The sequence below is a fragment of the Pleurodeles waltl genome, chromosome 2_2 (genome assembly GCF_031143425.1).
Source record: "Pleurodeles waltl isolate 20211129_DDA chromosome 2_2, aPleWal1.hap1.20221129, whole genome shotgun sequence".
Taxonomy (NCBI): domain Eukaryota; kingdom Metazoa; phylum Chordata; class Amphibia; order Caudata; family Salamandridae; genus Pleurodeles; species Pleurodeles waltl.
Window position 1 is genome coordinate 1128937744 of NC_090439.1, and position 19644 is coordinate 1128957387.

The following is a 19644-nucleotide window of genomic DNA, read 5'->3' on the forward strand; positions in this document are numbered from 1 at the left end:
TACTGCAACATTGTCTGTGCAGGAGGTTAAAAGAAAGAGATTGTGAAATTACAAAAACCAGGCACCCAAGCTTTGCCTCAACCCAAAGGTGTTGGTGCACATTCCCCCAGCACTTATGACCCTCCACTGGCTCCCTGAGGCCCACAGAATTTAGTTCAGACTTCTCTAAACCACTTTAAATCATGGGAGGTCTATGGCCCAAAACGCTTACGTAGATTTTATTTTCTCTCCAAACCATATCCTGAGGTCCAGCAATGCAATTCTGATCATGTAGGCCACATTCAGTCGAACATAGTCCAGAGGCAGGCCAATCCAGGTGATCGGGAATTAATTACGTTTATTGTTCAGTTAGTTAAAACCATAACAATTTTACATTTAAAAAAGAAAAAGAAAAGAATATAAAATAATTATAATAACTGCCGAGCCCTATTACTTCTGAATATGGTTAAAACAATTAAAATAGTTAAGCCATTATGGTACCATCAAAGTGGTAAGTGATCATCGGGCTCAGTTTAGCAGAGCATATTCCAGTGGAACTAGTGCAAAAAAGACCACTACCCCAGCTGGAGTGCCAGGTTTAACTAGGAGAGTCCTTGATAACCGTAGGCTTAATATTGTCATTAACTTTAAAGTAGTTGGTTATCAGTTTCTGAGAGAAAGTGTTTGAGTTGGGCAGTACTATAGGAGGTCAAAAACGATCTTCAAGCAGTCTGACATATTTGCTGCACCTCGGCAAGGATCTTATATCTGCTCGGAAAAGCAAGAACGGTTTCTCTTCTGTAGCTATATTGGTCTCAGGAGAGATCTCCTGGGAGCATGAAGCTCAGGACAACAGCAGAGGAGATGTAACCAGGATTCGTTCTTGTAATTGCAGAGTCTACACATCCTCTCCTCATCTGGTCAGAACCAGGAATTGGAATCTGCCACCTCCAGACCCAAAAGTTGCATAAATAGAATGTTATTGTAAGCACGTCTGTTTAAAGCTTCAAATAGATATGATTGTACCTTCCCCCTCAAGATATGAGTTGTTCAGTGGTGAGAGTAAATGTGAAGACTTTAAAGTGCAAAAGTCCAATAGATATGTTGTTGAAAACAGCTGTCTGCTGAATGCCCATGTCCAGACTAGGTAGGGAATGTCCTCTGACTTCAGTGGACGGAGTTCTATTTGTAGGGATGTTAACTTCCTTTGCACTTGTTGGTGCCAGGGGTTCCCTGGAGTCTCAAATGTCTCTTTTAAATGAGCATTTAAGGACTTCAAATGGGGCTTTAAGAAATGTTATGTAAAATGTCAGAGTTTTTACCTCACATGTAAGCGATTGTTTTGGGAGGGCAAGTTACAAACGTAGTCATGAACTTAGCTTTGACCCAATGTGCACTCTATCATTACATGTCCAGTGTTGCTAAGCGTCTATTGTACCAAGCTTGATCCTTACACGAAATGGTCTAAAGAAATGGATGAAAGAAATACCGTGACTGTACACATACGGGATAATCATTAACTTCCAGCGGATAAATTCTAACTAAAAATAATTAGATGGGAACACTTCTTAAATATACATCAACATTCTTGGTGTAAAGACCAGACGCCCTAATTCACGACACCGTACTATGCACCATGTAAATGTAGATCTAACAGTTTTATTCCAGATGTTGTCTTTGCACTCCCTCGCAGTCTGGGCCTGAACGTTACCTGTGTCAGTCTACAAGAGAGCGCAAAGACTGAATCTGGGATACAATTTTGGATAAGCATTTAACGTCGCAGATCGCAACATCTTGCTGGTTTCTTATAAAGTCCTGCATGTATGTTCACGGGTAAATCTGCACCACGGTTTTGAGTATACTTTAGGTTTCCATTGTGTGTTGTAGTAACAATGGTTTTATTTTCCCTCCTCCTCTCATTCTCATCGCCCTTGGTTTCGAGTTCGAAATTCGCGAAACCAAGGGCGGGAAGGAGGACAGGAAGAGAACATGGGGAAACTAAGACTATTAGAAAAAGAACACAATGGCAACTTAAAATATACACAAGACACCATCCATAATGTCACTTTAATGGGACAGCGGCCATTTAACAGCCACAAGGATGTTTATGCGTTTTCTATAGTGCGAAACTGTCCCCATCGCATTGCAACGCTTTAGAGATGAGCAAAAAAGAAGCGTCGTATACCAATGAACAAAACCAAGCAGCACAGCAAACACAAGCCTGGTACCCGCGGTCCTCTCACCTTTCTTCAGCAGAGAATGTTAGGGACAGAAGAAGTACTGCGTGGGAGATGGAGAGAAGATATCGGTGGGTGACAACGGGGTGAAAACCAGCTTCAGCCAGTGAACGAGGAAGAAACGGTAACCAAGACAGCAGCGACAGTAGGAGAAAAGGGGGAAATATGGGGGAAAACCAGCGCTTCGACGCCTTGTCAGGGGTAGTAAGCACTTTATAAATGCAAGTACGACGATACGAGACAACGGTAGCAACCGGGACACGTCAAGAGGTAGAACCGCGAACCGCGCACAGAGAAAGGTGGTGATAGACGGAAGGTATTCCTCCGAGGCGTGAAAGGGGCAGCTGCGGGAGAACTCACAGTGACATCCTCGTGTTGTGATATTATTTTCGTATTCCCGCATTGCGGATCTCATCGGTTTGGCAGTGGGTGAACCTTCAGTTCCTCACGCGTTCGTAGCGACTGCTGCTAGGGGACGCGCTATCTGCTTCCGTTTCCGGGTACGTCATTGAGCGGCAAAACAGCACTCACCAATGACATTTCACAGAGAGTGGCTGGTCGCGACCAATCATTGCTGCAGTGAGCTAAGAGGACACTATCGGGCGAATGCGCATGCGACTTTTTTTTTTTTTTTTTGCTGTCCAGGGCGTTCCTACCAATAAGAATGCCTTTTGCTTTTTACCTCCTGCAATGAGCGCATTAGTTTGATTGGCAACTGGGATGTCTTTGTCAAAGGTGGTGTCCAATAGAACAGCCAGAAATGAGTCCATTGGGTTTTATGGAACCAATGACCGTGCAGTGTGGGCGGAGTGTATACAAACTGAGAGCGGGGCGCCGTGGTTCGTTTCTTCGCGGGAGTGTTGACAGAAGTAGGTGACCGTAGTGGCCCGATCTAGGGTAGCTTGCCCTGATCGGAGGCAGCAGTCATCCTGGCTTGAAGATGAGCGGACCGATCAAGGAGATTCGCCGTGAGTACCGAAATCCGAGTTTCTTACATCGTGTTATTGATCCTGGGTGACCGATGTCATATTAATAAAGCACCGCGCATGCGCGGTGTGCGCAGAGCATCGCGCGCGCGAGCATTAGTCCGCTGAATAATGTTCCGCGCATGCGCAGTTATAGCAGTCGTTTGGGAAACAGCTGAGAAAAGAAATCTAAGGAAAGGTAAAACGGATAAAATAGCTGATCGGAACAAAGACATAGGAGTGTCAGCTGCGAGAGCAAAATCGGCGCGAGCCACGTACGCATAAGAAGACATCAGACAACGTGCCAGCCAGGAGGGTAAAGGAAACCAGATTCTCTTTAACAAGAATAGCAAACGTAGGACTGGCCTCGTGTCCTCGAAACTTCAGCAAGGTGCTTGACAGCCCAGCGCGCGATCAACGTCATGTAATTAACCTAGGAAGCATTTTAAGAAGCCCTACCAGGAGAGGGGCCTTGGCTCCACCCACATGTTGAGAACGTAGTACATGTTTTTATTGGCCAGACGTATCCTTCCACAAAAAAGTGCTTACTCGCCACACATCTGTGATCAGTTTGTTTATTTAGCCAGCTACCCCAGCTTCAACCTTTAGACACATGACACCGTAATGTAATTAAAGTGTGTCAGGTAACTAAGGTACTGTGTATTTTTTTTTCTGGTAGAAGCACAACTGGGAGGAAAGTAGTCATTCATTTTAGACTTCGGAGTGGACTTTTGTTTTTGAGAGGCCAGGGTTGCACTAACCTGCATTTTTTTTTTTTTTAAGTCTGTCTTCACAGTACAACTTCTGCAAGATCTTATGTGATCAACAAAAAGCTTTAAGAATCATATAGGATCCACCTGTTTGTTGGTTTTCATCAGAACAGGATTTAATAGGACTAAATATGTGTACTATTACTAAGATACTGCTTGTATTGCACTTTTTGGCCTGTGGCAACGTTTATACTTGATATTGCAGGACTGAGTTGGTCATGGCTACATCTCCGATCTGTTTAATATGAAATGCTGTGGTGAAGGCCCTGGCATGACACATTTATAATGAAAAGCATATGTTAAAGTCGATAGGCATTTAAGTGTGGATTGGCATGACAATTTGTAGAACACTTCTGTAATATAAAAAACTGAGTTTTAAACAGTCCAGCTACTGAGGATGTCCAACGTAGTTCCAGAAGCATTGCCAAAACAATGCCATCATTTTATAATCATCACATAAATTAAATGTACATGCAGATAATCTCATTATAACTGATTTGCATAGTCTGTGATTATCCTGAATGTCTGGCATGGATCCTGACCTCTCTTTGTGGACGTCTCTGTCACAGCTCCCTTGCTACCCTTGTTCTTAACGTGTTTATAGAGTGGCCACTCTTAGACTGGAAAATATGTGGCTTCTTCGGCGCCTTTTTGGTAATCTGCTGATTTCTTGCAGGCCACTGCCTGTGCTCCAATTATTCCTATGGTAGGCATTGTTTTGCAGACTTTTGAGAGTACAATACCTCTACATAATGCATGTATGACTTCCCCCCCCCTTGTTATGGCTTGTTTGTTTCAGCCTGTCCGGAAGACTTGTAATTTCTCAATGTGAATGATTATCAACTGCTACTGTTTAGGACAGCATCAGGAATTGGGCTTGTGTCATCAATATTGTCTCCTATTGATATTCTGGGATTGATATTCAGGGTGCACACCATGTAAAGGTATCCATGAGGGGACTGTGTTTGTTAACACGGTATATAGGAAGGAAGAGTTGATGTTTACTGCTCAGTCCTGCCTTGGAAGCATATTTTAACCTTTAAAGATGAAGATAAGGGAGAATGTTAACACAAAGCACAGCAACTCTACCAACAAGGCACCAACCATTGATCAGCAGATGATGGGTCCCTAAAGCTTTAGTGTAGCCCAGCCCCCCTGGTGTTTGCTGGATTGAGTTGATGGTCAGTCCACATCTGCCAGAGAGGAACTGTGTGTGATCCGACCCCTTGTTCCCATACTGTTCATCTACAGTCAGGCAGGCCGGTCCACCCTCGTAACAGCACTTTGAGGAACCCCTTCATCATCCCCCATTGCAGCCAGCAGCATCTACTATTTAGGAGGGAGGTTGGTTTCCTGGAGGTTAGTCTTGCTGGAGGTGAACTTACTACTCAGAATGTGCATAGTGTGTCTGCTGGGTATGTGTGTATTTACAGAGTATGTGAAGGGTGTGTGCATGTCAGTAGTGTGTCTATATAGTGTTTGTGTGTATTTCTGCACAAGATGCAAATCTCTGCTGGGGGTCTCCCTCTGTGTGTTTTCTACAGGGGTTCAGTGTTTGTATACTGGAGGACTGTGTGCCTATGCAGGAAGGTGTATGTGTCAGTGCAAGGATTGCATATGCAGGGGGTGTATGTAGTGCTTGTCTGTGCAGGAAGTGTGTGGGTTTATGTCTGCAGTCTGTTCCTGTGACTGCCCCATAACTGTGCAGGGAAATGTGTTTGTCTGTGTCGGGATAGTGTGTCTAAGCAGTGAGTTGTGCTTTGTGCAGTGGTGTAAGAGGAGGCCTCTTTTTGCATGGTTAGCCTCCACTTTTTGCCTGATGTTGTTGTGCCCAGGGCCCCTGCTAACCAGGTTCCTTGGGCCAGAGTTCTTTCCCTATATCTTTTGTGAAGCTTGGCACAATTGGATACACTCTTAAATATCACTGTAAGTCCCTAGTAAATGGGTACACCAGTAGCCATGGCATGAGATATTAGGAGTAGGCCCCTGAGGGCAGCAGCACTGATTGTGCCACCCTCTGGGGCTGTGCACCAAGATGTACCTAACACTGCCATTACAGGCTGAGTGTTCTGGGGCAAACCTAAAAAGACAAATTCAATATGGTACACTCTCTGTGTGCCCTGTTCTCCCTGCACTGCATATGTTATGGGTAAGTCACCCCTCTAGCAGACATTCCAACCCCAAGGCAGGGTGCACCATACTATATGTGAGGGCATAGTTGCATGAGCCAAATGCCCCCACTGTGTCCTTGCCAAACATGGGACATAGTGCATGAACAGAGCAGCCATTTTAAGTACATGTAATGACATTGGTCAAACACGAGTTCCCCAGTTAGATGATGGCCACTCTGAAACCAGGGTTGTTTGGTATCAAACAACTCAGGGAAATAAATCCAAACTGGTACCAATATTGGATTTTCCCTTAAATGTACCCAGGGGCCACTTTAGAGGTCCCCTCTGCGAAAGCTAACCTAACTGACATGATTACTGACCGGTTCCACCCAGCATGCCACCTCTAGACAGCCAATAAACAAACAGTGGGGGAGAGCCCTGTCTCTGGTTTGTAAGCCAATGCCCATCCTGGGTGGAGGAGCTAACACCTCTTCCCTCAAGAATGTGCACTCTCCTGGCAATGAGCTTCAAAGGGCTACCAGCCTTGAAACTGGAGCCCCCAGGCTTGCTGCTAGCAGCCGATGGCTTCCCCCTTTGTCAACCCCCACTTTGGCAGGAGCAAAGGCGGGAAACCACCCAAAGAGTAGGAGGAAGGGTCTCCCGGAGCATGCACCACCCCTAGGGGCTTGCAACGAAGTGGAACTTCCATTTTATTTTCCTCCATGTTGGATGATAGGAATATAGCCAATGAGGTTTAGGGTAGTGACCCTTCCCACAGGAAGTGGTCACTGTAGTGTGTGTAGCCACCCAAGGGTAAGAGTCCCATTGGACACTGCCAGGTTCCTCCTAAAATGCCCACTAAATTCAGTATTTAGTGGCCTCCCCTAGACCAAGATGCTAGATTCATCAGGAAGAAAAGAAGACCACACCAAAGAACCCAACAACACAAGAACAGAGGACCTGATGCACCAGAAGAGGCTCCAAGAACCCTGCTTGCTGCACCAGAGTCCCGACAATCACCGCTGTGGAGGAGGTGACCACTGGACCGACTTCAAAAGACCCAGAGGACCACCAGGCTTCGCAAATAGCCTGAGATCTCCCTCCTGAGTGGAGGCCCCACTCAAGAAACCTGCAAAAAAAACAGCAAACCGGTGAGGATCACTTCACCGACCGGACGATATATCTGCAACCGGAAGTCGCAACCGGGCCTGAGGATACACCGACGACTGCCCGGATGAGACATACTAGTGTGCCATCTTTGGTGGCACTGCACCTTCCATGGCCGAGTTGTGTCAGTACCCCAGGTACTGGTCAGTGCACGTCAGACCACAGCAAAAATAGCTCACCTAGAGCTGCAGCTGGACCAGGAGGAAGCCCCAGTCAAGGGACTTCAGGAACACCCCGGCTCTCCCACCAGAGCACCCTCGTCGTCCTGTAAGGCCCCCAGAAGAAGACTTACCTCCAGCTCCGAAGGGATCCATTGCGCACTGCTTCCAAGACCTCCAACTCGCCCTGAATCCGACCACCCTGAGCCCTGCATTGCAGAACCTGCTGTGTGCCACGGGTCCCTAACTCCTTGCGACCTAGACAGACCACAGGGACCCAAAGACACACCTTTAAATCTGCAAACTAGCTCCCTTTCCATGTGCCCCCCCTATAAGTGGCCATGTGCCTGTGCTAAGAGACTTTCCAGCACTGCTCCTGCCGGAACCGGGAGCCACCTGAGACTCTCCAGCTGGCAATGTGTGCCCACCAACCTCATCGTCCATCCCCTAAAAGAAGAGATTGGTAACTCACCCGTGTGATTTTATATGCACTTTCCTACGTGGCCTTTCATTGATTCCTATGGTCAGTAATTACGCACAGAAAGACTAACTCTATAAAAACTTTGACAAATCATAACTCAAAAAGTACTTAATGTATCTTAACCATTTTGGTCTTGAAAATTATGTAAAAGTCTGAAATGTTTTTATATATTCTGGTCTCGAGTTATTCATTGAGTGTGTGTGGTGCATGATTGATTTTGTGAGTACAGCAAATGGTTAGCACATCTCCTGGATTAGCCTAACTGCTTGACCAGTTACCTTAAAAATTGGAGCTCTAGGTGGTCTAATTTTTACATGTGGAAACCAACGGGTGGTTGCGTGGACCCCCTGCACAGTGTGCCTAGTTTTGTACACTACATAAAGGGCCAGCCTCCTACAAGTGGCTAAGACAATAATGCGATCTGAGCTACAAATACATCAAAATGAACACAATTTTTGCACAGAATTGGACTGACAACCGGTGAAGGGTAAAACTAATGTCAATGAAGGAGTTAAAATCAGGGTAGACACAAAAGGCCCAAAACCAGATTCAGAATCAAAGCAGTCTCTTTGATAAAGACCTCCCATAACAAAAGTGAAGTGAAGTTGGTAAATTGTAGATTAGTTTGTTTTAACTGCTCCCAGTACACCTACCTATTAAAAAAAAAAAAAAGTAAACGTGTGCGAGGTTCTCAGTAAGAGTGGTTTAACTTTAAAGGAAAAGAAGTACCAAATCTTTGCTAAGTCAGTACATTATGTAGGACAGACCGGTTCAGGACAAGGAGTGATACCTAAGCAATCTTTGGTAGATGCTATTGTTAATGCTCCAGCTCCTGATAATCAGGAGAAATTGTTGTCATTTGCTAGGTTGTGTGAATATTACAGCAAATTTGTAGCAAACTTTGCTACAAAGATGGAACCACTGAAAGAACTGACACGAAAGGGGATAGAATATGTGTGGACAGAGGCAAAGAGATGCTTTTGAGATGATCAAGCAAAAGATTGTCGAAGCGCCCACGCTTAAGCCCTTTAGTGTCAAAACACAGTGTATAGTTACTGTTAATGCTAACATGTATGGTATAGGGGGAGTATTGTCTCCGAGGTGTGGTAAGGAAGTTTGGAATGTCACTTTTGCCTCCGGTACCTTATCAGATGCTGAAAGAAGGTATGCGGTCATAGAGAAGGAATTGTTGGCTTGCACCTGGACAGTTGAACATTTCAGGAATTACATTTGGGGTTCACGTTTTGTACTTCAGACGGACCACATGCCTTTAGTAGGTATTCTTTCGCCAGGAGGAGGGTGGAGTGCTACTGCTCATATTGCAAGATTGGTTTCCAGACCGCAAGAATATTGTTTCCAGGTTGAATATGTACCTGTAAAGAATAATGCTGTAGCTGATTGTTTGTCGCGACGTCCTCAAATTGAGACAAAGGATGTTAGTATGTGTAGCAGTGGTTTGGGGTTGGATGTTGTGTCTGAGTATATGTCTTGTGAGTTCAGGGGTGTAGAAGAAGGGAAGTGGATGGAATGCGATAAAGAAGATTTGGTATTACGAAGTCAGTGAGTATGTGAGGTGTGGCTGGCCCAGTAAGAGTAGAATTCTGGAGAAAATGGCACCCTTTTATAAAGTAAGAGATAAACTGGAGGTTGAGAATGCACTGGTGTTCAAGAGGGGAAAGTGTATTCTACCTAGAGGTATGCAAGCAACTATTTTAAGACTTGCGCATGAAGGTCATCCTGGTATGTCCTCAATGAAACGATTGGAGTCCTCATCAGACACTTTATTCGGTATGATAATAATCAACCATAAAAATAAATAGCAATACAATACATAAAACCAATTTACAATAAGTCAGTGTATAAAAATGTCAATCCAAGATTCATTAAAAAGATAAAGCATCAATATTGAAAATTATAAAAACCATTCTTAATAGTGCTCTAAATTACTGCAACAAGTGATAGCTCTCTTCAGAAAAGATCCCAGCCCTGCCACACCAATACATCAGAAGCCATTTGCAGCCACAGAAAGGCAGGGCGATATTGCACAAAACCCTTGGGCCTCAGCAGGGGGAATAAAAAAACCACGCCTAAAAGGTGCATAAAAACACAAAACAATGTAAAATGAGTCAAAGTCTGCAAAGACACACCATCACAGGGACAAGGTCTAATAGATTTTTCATCATACTGGCCGAACGGGAGGCATAAATTACTTCTAATAACCCCAAGGCGAAATTGTGTAATGAGAGTCCTTTCCCTCACATCACTTATCTCTAAAAGATAGGGCTCAGGGCCCACCCCCATCTTTAGCATGATAAAATCCCTAACAGATTTTTTCCTTAAAACCTCCACCTCTCTTTTAGCCCCCAGGATTCTCAGAATATTATCCTTTACCCAATTTTTATCACAGCTGGTCAGACCCTCGGGAGCCTCAAACATGTCAGGCCGCCCCAGTTCGTAGGCCACCTTTCTTATATACATCAGCCAGAGAATATTCTTCACATGGTCGCAAGCCAAGCAATCCCGTAAAATCTCTCTATTAAAAGAGGCACACTCATTAATCCAAATAGAGATCCATAACGAGGGGGGCAAGCTGGATGGTATCTTGTACAAACTCAAGATCTAATTCCAAGTGAAGGCAGAAACCAGAGGTGTTTTGGCCAACTCCCAGTATCCTTCTGCAGAAACGATTTACTTCTACAGCAGGGGCTCGAGTGTCCATATACCCCCAAAGTGCAGCACTATACACAACAGGACTGGGAGACCTTTACGCCTGTAAACTTCAAGCAAAGACTTAATGGGTTTGTTTCCTACTCTAGCAGCAAAGTCAAATGTATCGCCAACTGTAGCATAGAAAAGCATTCCTCCTCTGGCAATACAGGGTTTCCATGTACCGTTATCATCAAAGATAACCCCTAAATAGGGGAAATCGTAGCCCCTGCTAATAGCTTGCTCTTTGATCTTCAACTCCCCCACCCTTCTAAGAGGTTTTCCGCAGACCATAAAATGTGATATATATATATTTTTTTTTTACAATTAATCTCAAAATCCAGAGCTGACATAAAAGAAACATAGGCTCTAACTGCTTCACGGAGGCCATTCATAGTGCGAGCCATAAGGACCGCATCATCCGCATAAATCAATACGGGGACACTATTACCATTAACTTTGGGAACATCTTTACAGTGTTCCACCAAAAAATCAAACAATCCATTTCTGTATAAAAGAAAGAGAGTAGGGGCCAGGACACATCCCTGGCGTACACCTGTATTAAGCTTGAAAGCATCCGAACACTCCCCATTTGTCCCCACCCTCACATTTGCATTAGTTCCTAAGTGGAGGTACCGAAGCAGCTCCACAATGTTAGGATCCATCCCTAAGTTATTAAGCCTCTCCCACAGTATAACCCGATTAACCTTGTCAAAGGCACAGCTGAGGTCCATAAAGGCAGGATAAAGGGTGCCCTTCCTGGCTTGAGTATGTTTCCCAATCACCATCAGCAGATTTATGCACTGTTCCCGGGTACCAAGCCCCTCCCTAAAGCCGTACTGGGCCCGACTCAGAATTTCATTATCTGCCATCCAAGCCTCAATGCGCCTTAAGATAATCCGGCCCATGATTTTCGCTGAAGAATCAAGGAGGGAAATCGGATGATAAGACTTGAGATCATTCCGGTCCCCCTTTTTAAACACTGGAATGATACAAGCCGATCTCCAAGAGGCGGAAATTCCCACAGTGACTGCTGCATTGAGAACATTTAGCAGAATAGGCACCCATAACTGGGGACAGGATTTATAAAGATCCACGGGGATCGAATCTGGGCCTGGAGCTTTGTTGCTGGCGCTACCCTGGAGTGCCTCCATGACCTCATGAAGTGTGAACCTAATAGCTAGATTGGGAAAAACATCAAACTCTCTATCCCTGTTATTTCTTAAAGGGCTTCCCTGAAAAATTCTACAGAAATAATTCACCCAGACCTCAGGGGCAATATTGCAGCCCAGGCCCTCGAATGTTTCAGTTTCAAAGTAGCCCCTATTTACCATCTTCCAAAACAAACCAGGGTTCTTAAGCACTGTTGCGCGCTCCAATTCCTCTCAGGCTAATTCCTTAAGTTTTAGCTTTCTGTCCCTCAGAGCACTTTTATACTTAACCCTTGCATCTCTAACATAGGCCGTATCTCTAGGGTGGTCTTTTAGGGCCTTCTTCAAGTTTTTCTTAAAATCATAACCGGTCTTACTGAACCACCCAAACCTATGCTTACTGGGGGGATGAACAACTGCTAACAGACAGTCTTTAAAGGCTATGTTTATACTGAGCATCGCAGCCATAACTTCCTTTGGACTGGGAGTCTCTGCCAGAAGTATACCCGTGATCAGATTTAGGTTGTCACCCACAACCCTTTTTACAACTTGCTGAGTATTTACCTGTTTCCAACCAACTCTCCTGCCCTGATCTTTTATCCTCACTGATGCAGGCCCACCCCGTCCTAGTTTACATAAGGCCCCTGGGAGATTAAAGCAGAATGTGAGGGGGTTATGATCGCTAAGCTGCTTCCCTAGCACCTCTCCTCCTATCACCAGATCTTTTAGTGGTGGGGACACAAAGATATAATCAATTGTTGAGCGAGACCCTCTATGTACAAAAGTTGGGAGCTGGTAAATGTCCACCACTTCAATGTCACAGATATTCAGAAGGCCCATCTTCCTTAGTCCCTTAATCAAAACCCTACCTCTAGAATCCTGTACACCTTCAGCTGAGTGATCCTCACAATCAGACTCAAAAGGATTTACCACTGTGCTATGACGTCCTAACTTTGCAGTATAATCTCCTGACACAGTAGCACAGAATTCCAGCCCCACCTCCTCCATTCTACTCTTCAGTACCTGAAGAACTGAAAAAAGGGCCCTGATTTGGCACCCCACATCTCAGACAGTATTATAAAAATCAACCAAGAAAGCATTGAAGCTGTTCGGAAAAATTACCCAGACAAGCAATATACCCTGATGGTTACAGTTAATTTGGAATGCACCCACTATTTTAGAAAAACGGATTAGGGTAACCAAGCCACCTTTAGAGTGGCCTCCAAGACACTGAGCAGCCGGGACTGCAGATCTATTATATCCATCCCATGCAGCCTGACCATCTGACCAGGTTTCTTGAAGCATAATAATATCATAGTTAGCCAGACACCTGACCCATGCCTGATCAGATAGCTTAGCATCATACCCTGCAACGCCCCATGAAATAAGCCAATACTGTGTAGTCTTCCCCTCCTGCACCACCGTAGACATATCAGCATTAGGGGATACTACCAGGTTTGCTGTATGTCTCCTAGCACATCGTCAAGTCAGGGTCTCTAATGAAATCGATTCTCCTACTGGTTGACTGCAGCGCACTCTGACCAAAGGGACCATGCCAATTTTTCCCACTATTGAGGAGGCCATGCTCTATGTGGAGAGAAGCCGTTGGGCCAGGCCGGGATATCTACAGTTTATAATAATACAATCCTCATAACCCTCTTTTTTCTTTTTTTTAAGGGGGGGAGGGTCAGGGGGGGGGGCGACCCAGTCAATTCTTCTAACAAACAAAATATCCCTAAAGTCCTTGCAAGCAAAGTCACAGTTTCTGCTCAGCCAATGGCCAGTCTTATTTTTTAGTTGGTCCGTGGATTCACTGGAGCCTGGGGCAAGAGCAGGAACGTTTGTCAACACCACCACATAGGGGGCACAGGCCAGGGGGGAGTTCCAAACGTCCCAACGGGGAACTTTTCTTCAACAAGTACTGATTGTGATTTCTACCATTCTGTTCAGATTCCCCCCAGTTGCCACAAACCCACTATCAAGTTGCCTACCCCCACTAGATCTAGTTTCTTCCCTCCCACCTGTTGATTGGACAGTCGGTGGGGCCAGCACAGACTCAACACAGGCACCCCGTGCCCCAAGGTTTGCAAATTTTTCCGGTTGCCGTGCCACCCTCTCCAAAGCCCCAGAAGCATCCTCCTGCAAAACACCTCCTCACTTGGTTGATTCAAACAGCTGGGGGCCAGGTGTCCGCCTGTGAATTGGCTAGACCTGTCCTGCTCACATAACCGGGAGACTGCTTTTTCAATAGCCAGTAGTTTCGCCACAACTGGATTCAGGCTGGCCTCAATCATCTCCTTAAATTTTGACAGTAAATTGGTTACATCGCAACCCGAGCCCCATAGAGCTTTCAAAAAGGGATGATTTCACTTTTGTCCCCGCTTTCGTCAATACCTTTCTCTTTCTCGGGGGAGGGCTACAGTTATCCAGGGAGCAAGCCGGGGGAGAGGCTAACAAGAGCCTCTTACTTTTCCTCGAAGGCCCCGGTCCACCAAGATCCCCTATTACAGCAGGTAGGGCGGTCTCAGGAGCAGCGCATTGTTCTGTCCCAGAATGAGCTGCCTCCTCATCCAGGGCCGAGGCATCACTAACTACAGAGACATGGCGCCAATCGTCCATCTCCATGGAAAGCCTCCTCTCCGCCAGATCGATCTCCTTGGTCACAACGCCAACAGCTCTGGCGACGAAAGAATCCAGTGTGGTATTTAAGCTCCCCTGCCTTCCACCACCACTCAGGGCTCCAGTTTGCTGACCCCTTTTCCTACCCATCTTCACAAGAGATGCGTCCTAGCTGGACAAATCAGCAACAGTCGCAAATAAAAATTTAATCAATAACTTAAATCTCACAAGGGATCTCAGGAACTAATAATAGATAGAATAGTCACAGACTCACCCTCCACACAAGAATTAAGGGGGTGGCCCAGCCCGGCCTCTCTCGGTCGATGACGGCGTTCCGCGTGGCAGTGAAAAGTTTTGCGCTATGTAGCGCTGACAGGGCTTGCTCCGCCCCTTGCCTCAACCACCTTCTGGGACACGGAGTCCCTGCGCCCAACAACAGATGCGCGGCAGTGAAAAGTTTTGCGCTATGTAGCACTGACAAGACTTGCTCCACCCCCTGCCTCAACCACCTTCTGGGACACGGAGTCCCTGCTCTCTACAATAGATGAAAAGGTTGATACGTACGTGTTTTTGGTGGCCAGGTCTGGACAAAATGGCAGGTAGAGTCGTGAGGGAATGCTGTGTGTGAATGCTGAACAAATGTTGAAGACGGTGCCGGCTCCTCTGCGTCCGGTGCTGTGGCCAGAATCACCATGGCAGAAATTAGGATTTAACATTTCTTGCCCTTTTTATTCTTTGCCTGTGGATGCTCGTTATGCTTTAGTATTGGTGGACTATCACTCCAAATGGCCGGAGGTGAAATTAGTACCTCAGGTTTCTTCGAGTACTGTTAATGAATTCTTCAAAGAAGTGTTTGCAAGAGAAGGGTATCCAGAAATGCTAATATCTGAAAATGGTGTCCAGTTAGTAGCCAGAGAGATGCAAGGATTTTTTAGATATAGTAATATTAAACATGTTACCACTCCTTTATACGGACCCCAAGGGAATGGGCAAGTTGAGAGATTCAACCGAGTTCTGAAGGAGAGTATTAGTTGGGCACAAGGTTTTGGAGGACAGTGGAAGGAAAAGTTGAGAGAAAAACTATGGCATTACTGTATTACTCCTCAGAGTACTTTCAAATTGTTAAAAGGAAGACATCCTGTCTCTAAACTTTGTCCATGGTGGTTTAAAAAGAAATAAAGGAAGGACTGGGACAAGGTGTATGGAGGAAATTAAGGAAAGGGTGAAAGTGAAGCAGGTGAAGTATAAAGAGGCGTATGACAGCAGATGGAAGGCGAAGGAACCATCATTTGTAGTTGGAGATTGGGTCGGGGTACGCAAACCAGGATTAGTGAGACAAGGTACATCCAAGTTTGGCAGAGCTATGAAAGTGGTAAAGATGTTTTACAAGAGTGTGGGTACTCAGGATGGAAAAGTTTGGAGTGTTGAGAAGGTTGGCGAAATGTAATGCGGGACAGAATCTTGCACCTAGTATGAATACAGCAAGTTCTTTGGTTAAAGTAAGAAATGAGTGGTGATAAAATGCCAGCTTTTTGGGAATGTGTGTGGGGATAGTAGTCCCAATGAAGTTATCTTAGTGGAGAATCCATTGTGTGAGAGAGAAATCCATAATGCTACTAGATGCAATGATGGTGTGATTATGGAGGAGGGTTCTATAGCACCAAGGGTCAAATCTGATGCTCAAACAACATATGTGTCCTCCAAACTGGCAGACTTTGTGTAGTTGTGGCAAGCTCTATTGTTTTATCTTTAGTTAAACAATGTAAATAATGTACAATTTGTATATTATCCTACTTGTTATATTATTTGTTTAAAGGGGGAAATGTGTTGTATATTGGTAATATATGTGTGGGGCATTGATGAAGTAATGTTTCCTTTATGGAATCTAGTAATGGAATGTGGAATGTAGGGTCAAAGTGGGAGGCATTAAGCTGGAAAGAGACAAGCAGTCACTAAATAAACTACATTTAATCTACAACTGGTGTGGTCGTGGACATCTTACAGAGCGTCGTCTGCTATTGGATCAGCGGATCCGGGGTGGTTCTGGAAGGAAAAGGGAGGCGGATCGCAGATGTCTGGTTGGTTGTTGGAAGGTCATTTGTTTGTTGCTATATGCTGCTCCTTCGTTATGCAGGGCTTTGTATGCATGGTTCTGCATCTTGACCTGGCATCTCTTCTAGATCGGGAGCTAGTGTAGCTTTTTGAAGTGCGAGGTGATATGAGTCTGCCTGGGAAGGTTAAGGATGAGTCTTGCCACTGAGTTTTGTATTATCTGTATCCTCTTCAGGAGGTGAGCAGTGATTCCTATGTAAAGACTGCTACCGTAGCCCAGCCTGCTGGTGGCAAGGGTTTGAGGGGCGGTTCTACTGGTGTCGATTGGGATCTGTAGGAAGCTGGCCTGGTGTGTGGTGGGTACCTGTGGTACTTACACCTTATACCAGGTCCAGGTATCCCCTCTCACTGAAGTGTAGGCAGTGTGTAGAAGCCAGGCTCTCTAGAGGTAGCTGTGGATGAGCAGACAAGGCTTATCTAGGAGACATGCAAAGCTCATGCAATACCAGTACAGTCACACAGTACTTACACACAAGAAAAAAAAACACTTGGTAGTACAAAAATAAAAGAACTTTAATTTTGGAACTTAGTATCAGAAAATACTAGAGAGGCAACCCTCCAACAGGAGGTGAGTAAATACACTATACATATACTCTAATAGTAAGAGGCATAAAAAGGTTAGAAAACAGTGTAAAATAGCAATACGCAATAGTGACCCTAGAGAGAGCCCAAACCATATACTTAAAAAAATGAAATGTGAACACAGGGTCCCCACCTAGGTAGGTAAATCGTGTAGAGGAGAAATGGGAGTACTAGGAAACCATACATGTAAGTAATGTAGTGCCCCCCCAGCGACCAGAAATGCAGCAGTAAAACACTGGATTTACACCAAAACCACCCCAAAGGATGAAAAGAAGACACCTAGAACAGCCTGCAAGAAATCAGCAGTGGAGTACTGAAGATGGAGACCTTTTGGAGAGGGGACCAAGTCCAGAAGTGTTTGTGGAGTCCAGGGAGAGTAGGAGATACTACCCATCCAGAGGTACCTTTTGGAGTTGGTCGACCAAGAAGGAAGACGTGTCAGCACTGCAGCACAGAAGCTGGAGAAGAGTTCCTGATGCATGCAAAAGGTGTCCCTTGCAGGAGGCTGGATTGCAGATGAGTGTCGGTGAAGGATTTCCAGCAACAAGCCTCGGCAAAGGCAAACTCGCGGCTGAAGGAAAAGGGTGCTGCTGGGGACCAGCAAGGTCCAGGAGGACTCTGCCCAGAAGGGGGAGACACAGGGGACCCTCTGCGTCTCAGAAAACCCACAGGAGCAGGGGCAGCACCCACAGGTGTCCCACCGGACAGGGACATATAAGTCGCTGACGCAGCCCAGGCAGCACCACAAAAGTTGCTCCCACATCGCCGGAGGACCACGCAGAGGCCCAGGAGTTGCAGGAGGGTGAACCTGTGATGCAGGACCCACGGCACTCAGAATGAGGGGAGATCCACACAGCCATTGCTGCCAGGTACCTGTAGTTACAGGGGAGTGATGCCTTCACCCCAAGGGAGATTCCTTCTTCTTCTTGTGCAGGCTGAAGAGTTGCAGTCTTCTGAGGATGCACAGCTGGGGAAATGTTGTAAATCTTGCAGGAATTCTGGATAAAATGTTGCAGAAGAGTCTTCCTCGTGAATCTGCTGCTTGTAGGTTCCTGACTGGTCCAGTCGCTGTTCCGGAGGCCAGAAGTCTAAGCAGACGTTGCAGAGGAGTCCTGCTGGAATCTTGCGAGCTGAACCTGAGGACCCACCCAAGAGAGGAACCCTAAATAGCCCTGAAAGGGGGATTGGTCACCTAACCAGGTAAGCACCTATCAGGAGGGGGCTCTGACATCCCGGCCTGGCCACTTGGATGTTCCCAGAGTTCCCTGCCAACCTTGGAATCAAGATGGCAGAATCCAAAGGAAATCTGTTGTTCTGCCTTCCTGGGCTTGATCAGACGAAGCAGCAGGAGGGCAGAAACCTGTCTGAGGGGCAGCAGCAGCTGGGCTGCCTGGAAAACCCTGTAAGACTGGCGGTAGCAATGCTAGGGGTCCTCCAAGGAGCCCCCAGAGTGCATGGAATCATGCTTCCAGTACTTGCAATAATATTGGCATATGATTCCGACATGTTTGATACCAAACATGCCCAGGTTTGGAGTTACCATTATGTAGCTGGACATAGATAGCGATCTATGTCCAATACATTTATAAAATGGCATCCCCGCACTCACAATGTCCAGGAAAATGGGGCTGGAGGAGTTCCTGGGGGCACCTCTGCTAGTGCAGAGGTGCCCTCACACAGGTACCTGCAACATGCCCTCTGGGCTGAGAGGGCCTACGGTAGGGGGTGACTTACAGTGACCTGGTGCAGTGACCTGTAGTGAAACCGGGTGCATGCACCTGGTTCACGCAGAATGCAATGGCAAGCCTGCAGAACCCTTTGCATGGCTCCCTATGGGTAGCAGAATAACTGCTGCTGCCCATAGGGATCCCCTGGAACCTCAATATCCTGGGTACCTAGGAACCATATACTAGGGACTTATGTGGGGGGACCAGTATGACAACTGTGTGAAGAAAAAGGTACAATTTAGAGAAGAGAGCAAAACTACTGGGGTCCTGGTTAGCAGGAACCTAGAAGACATAGTCAAACATACTGACAACAGGCAGAAAATGGGGGTAACCATGCCAAGAAAGAGGTCACTTCCCTACAGGAGCCACCTGAAGATCTTATGGAGCATGCATCGGGTGTGGCAGCAGGTCTAAGAGACTGCGTTTACCTGTTTCTGCATGGATAACTTGCTGTCTAAGGTGATGCCGAGGTTGCGGGTGTGGTTTGTTGGGGCGGGGGAAGGGCTGAGTTTCATTCCACTACGAGGTGTTGTCCCCAGTGATGAGGACTTCCATCTTGTCTGTGTTGCGCTTGAGGCTGTTATTCTTCATCTAGTGGGCAACATTCACCATACATCTATTGAAGTTTGTTGTGGTGGTGGAGGGGTCTTCTGATAGCGAGAGGATGAACTGGGTGTTGTCATAATAGGAAATGATGTTGAGTCCATGCAATCTGGCGGTGTTGGCCATGGGGGTCATGTACATGTTGAAGAGGTGGACTGAGGGCCGATAATTGTGGGCCGCCAAAGATGATCACCTTGGGTTTCGAGGTGAATGGTGGGAGACAGATTCTCTGGGTTCTTCTAGTGAGGTATAAGGTGATCCACTTGAGGGCGTCTT

At 46.0% G+C, this 19644-nt stretch overlaps 1 protein-coding gene across 2 annotated transcripts in view; it reads left to right on the forward strand.

The window, feature by feature from the left end:
* The first annotated feature begins 3025 nt into the window (after positions 1 to 3025).
* TONSL (tonsoku like, DNA repair protein) overlaps positions 3026 to 19644 on the forward strand; it is a 239726-nt gene continuing 223107 nt past the window's right edge. The window contains exon 1 of one of the 2 annotated variants that reach the window (XM_069220998.1): positions 3026 to 3184. In XM_069220998.1, coding sequence (XP_069077099.1) covers positions 3157 to 3184 — 28 coding nt within the window. In that variant the 5' untranslated portion in view covers positions 3026 to 3156. Of the gene's footprint in view, positions 3185 to 3326; positions 3498 to 19644 lie in introns of those variants that run through there. The other variant, XM_069220999.1, reaches the window with a different exon arrangement.